Source organism: Austrofundulus limnaeus, unplaced genomic scaffold (genome assembly GCF_001266775.1).
Source record: "Austrofundulus limnaeus strain Quisiro unplaced genomic scaffold, Austrofundulus_limnaeus-1.0 Scaffold4, whole genome shotgun sequence".
NCBI classification, from domain to species: Eukaryota; Metazoa; Chordata; class Actinopteri; order Cyprinodontiformes; family Rivulidae; genus Austrofundulus; species Austrofundulus limnaeus.
In genome coordinates this window covers 1,707,200-1,710,411 of record NW_013952406.1, presented here as the reverse complement: position 1 = coordinate 1,710,411, position 3,212 = coordinate 1,707,200, and the positions used below count along the sequence as shown (strand labels likewise).

Here is a 3,212-nt window from a genome sequence, read left to right as displayed (position 1 = left end):
GATGGATGGATGGATGGATGGATGAATGGATGGATGGATGGATGGATGGATCATTATGTTTGACTGAAGGAGTACTAGTGCTATGACAAAATGTCTCAGGGGGTACAGAAGTCTAAAAAAGTTGGGAACTACTGTTCAAAGTTGTAAAAACAACTCATTGTGAATAATGGTGGGTTGTACAGTTAAAAAAACTCCTATTTTAATGTGATTTTAGGCCTGCTGTATTGGTACAGAAGGTCAAAAATAACTTCAAATTTGCACATGGTAGGCTGTGCTGAAGAAAATGACACCAAACGTGGCAGGTTAAACCATGAAATATGAAGGTAAAATTAAAATTACTCCAAAAACGACAAACTTTACCCTGGACCACAGAGAATTAATACAAAACATTTTATTTTCTTTAAATCTTTGTCCTGTGTTTTTTTCAGAATCGGCCAACTAAAGGCAAAATAACTCAATTATTTATGCAGTATCGGTATTGAAATTGATGATGTACTTAGTATTGGACTGATACCATAATTCCTAGTATCGCCCTGATAAAAGTTTGKTAAAGATGCTCAGCTGGGTCTTTGTGTCCAGTGACAGAAAGGAGGTCGTTCCACAGATACAGTAGGTCCAGTTCATGAGGCCCAGAGGGATTCCTGACTTTAGTCTCCATGGAATCATTGATAGAGCTTGAGGAGAGCAGAGACGGTTCTTTCTGACTCACTAGCCATTTAGWTGCAATAAAGACAGCAAATGAGGGGCAAAGAAAGTTACAATGTAAGTATTGGGAGTGCTTTTATTTTTGAAATGCTGTATCAGAAGTTGCTCAAAATTGTTGAGGAACATCTAGAGGACTTCTAGTCAGACTGAAGTGAGATCAGTCAACGAAACTGCTGACCAYGTGTCCGGCACAGCTGCACTAATGAAGCCACTAAACCAGTGTGAACTCTCAGCCGATCCTTGATTAGACTGAAACGATGAGCTTTATTAATAATACAGCATCAGACACTTTGACTACTCATTTATTCATGGCTGCCCTTTCTGCTTGTTTACAGATCMGACGCAGGAGGCCCACACCCGCCACGCTCTTCAGAGTCGCCGACCAGCCGTCTCCCGAGGACGATCAGTCCAGTCATCAGGTGAAGGTGAAGATGCCACGTTTTTCTTCTTCTTCTTCTTCTTCTGCACATTTTTTAATGCTCACCTCTCCTGTTAGTTTCCATCAATCTTTGTAATCTTTTACTTCAGGGGTGTCACTTATAATGAACTTCAACGTTTCATGTTTAACTTCGACTAAACCTGAAATGCCACCTTCCTGGTCTTGCTATGCCAGAACCCCACTAACAAATTACTGAGCTCTATGTGGTATTTTGTGCAAAGAAACAGTGTTTTGATGTCCTCTTACAAACACTGAAAGTACTAATTGTAAAATATTACAGAAACACTATAATTAGTAAAAGTAAGAGTTTTACTCACTGTTGAGTTGTGGTGAGTAGCTTCCATCTCAAAATCTGAATGCTCCCATTTTCTGATGGGAAATTCCCACTGGCGGGGTGTTTCAGTTTAAATTTATGACTCGTAAGTGGGAAATTCCCACTTCCTATTACAATTAGGATGTAGCAAAGTAGCAGGTTAAAATGCAGCGAAATGTAGATTTTACAMTGCCGCTTTTGAAGCCYGTGCAGCTCCACCTAGTGGTGGGAGGCCATCTTTTTGTTTTTAAAATAATGCATTATGTAGTTTATGGTCAATWCTGGCTTTAMAGAAGCTTATTTTAAGACATTAATACGGGGCTATTCAATTAAATTGATCAAGGGGCCACAGTTACTCAAAACCAATGGCTCRGGCCAGACAAGTATTATTATTTTTCACCTTTAAAATTTGTTTATATTGTTACAAGGGGCGGGGCCACTCATYAACTCAAGGACCGCGAGCCACGTTTGGCCCACGGCCTTAAGTTTGACACGTGTTTGGTATTAGCCCTGTACTGTGGAATCCACAAACTCAGTGTTTTTGTGATTTATCCAAATTTGTAAATGGGCTTAATTAATTTTAATAAAATAAAATTCTAATATTTTAATTAAAATTGGACTGGAACACGAACATAAACATTTGGACCGTGGCCTCAGATTTGGAGGTGCTGACCCTGAGGTCACAGAATCGGACCCCAGAAATTCTGTCCATAAAAACTAACAAACAGAATACTTCGATAACAAAACAAGTGGACTAGTAATTGTTCAGTAAATGTAAATATAGTGGGAAAACATAAMTACTTTGGTGTTTTTCTCTGCTTGCTCTTCTGTTTCTCCTGACAGTGGGTYGTGGGAGAAAACGGCATGCTCAAACCAAAACGTGTGAATCCAAGCGTGTATCAGCCTCCGTCACTAAAAGGTTGGTCCAAACCGCTTCGGTTCTGCAGGTGGTGGGTGCGTGGATTGTGATTTATCCTTTTGTTTAAATCCTTCCCTCTTTTACCGCGCTTCGCTGCAGCCTTCATCCTCCTTGCTTTATGATGCAGGCTAGGAGGGGAATAAAAATGCATGTGACAGATGGGTAGCAATAAAAAGCTTTATATTTTCTTTCTTAATGCACTTGTATGGTATGCACGCTTCTATATGTTTATTAAAACACTGAAAAAGCAGAGTCTGTGAGGAGAAACAGATTAGAGTGGGACAGCTGTGAGTGTGAGTCTAGGAAAGTCAGGATGATCCAGGATTACAGTCAGTTTTGTATACAGCTGCGGCACGAACGCCGACACCAACGAACGCATCAAGGTTGAAATTCAAGCGTGATTTCCTTTTGTCTTTGCTGCGTGTTGAGGTTTCGGGCCTCGCCTCATCTACGGGGGATTTCAGAGTGTGTGTTATCGGGTGGAGGGATGATCTAATGAGTCAGGAAGCCCTGCTTCTGCACCACAAATCTGCCCTTCGTCAGCTCAGACGCAGAGAGCACACTCAGGAAGATTTCTAGTTGCATAACTCGGTTAAACTAAAAAAAAAAAAATCCTGCATCAGTGCTGCACTGTGTGTCGGAGGCTGGGAAGGAAGGCTAAAGAGAAGCTAAGGTGACCTCGAGGAAGAGGAAGGGGAGATGTGAGGACATGATGAGGACGAAGGATGCAGACAGTGTGAGGAGCAGGGGCGCCACTAAGGAGGGGCTGAAGTGGGGCAGCAGGTCTCTCTCTTGATTTGATTTGATTTATTTATTTAACAGGAAAAGATTATTAA

General features: G+C 41.2%; 1 protein-coding gene across 2 annotated transcripts in view; it reads left to right on the top strand.

Annotated features, from left to right (window-relative positions):
* The window catches only part of ppp1r1b (protein phosphatase 1, regulatory (inhibitor) subunit 1B), a 25,291-nt gene that overhangs the window by 18,480 nt on the left and 3,599 nt on the right, over positions 1–3,212 (top strand). For both annotated transcript variants that reach the window (XM_014022833.1, XM_014022826.1), the window contains exons 2-3: positions 1,041–1,130; positions 2,301–2,376. In XM_014022833.1, the coding sequence (XP_013878287.1) occupies positions 1,041–1,130; positions 2,301–2,376 (166 nt within the window). The remainder of the gene's footprint in view (positions 1–1,040; positions 1,131–2,300; positions 2,377–3,212) is intronic.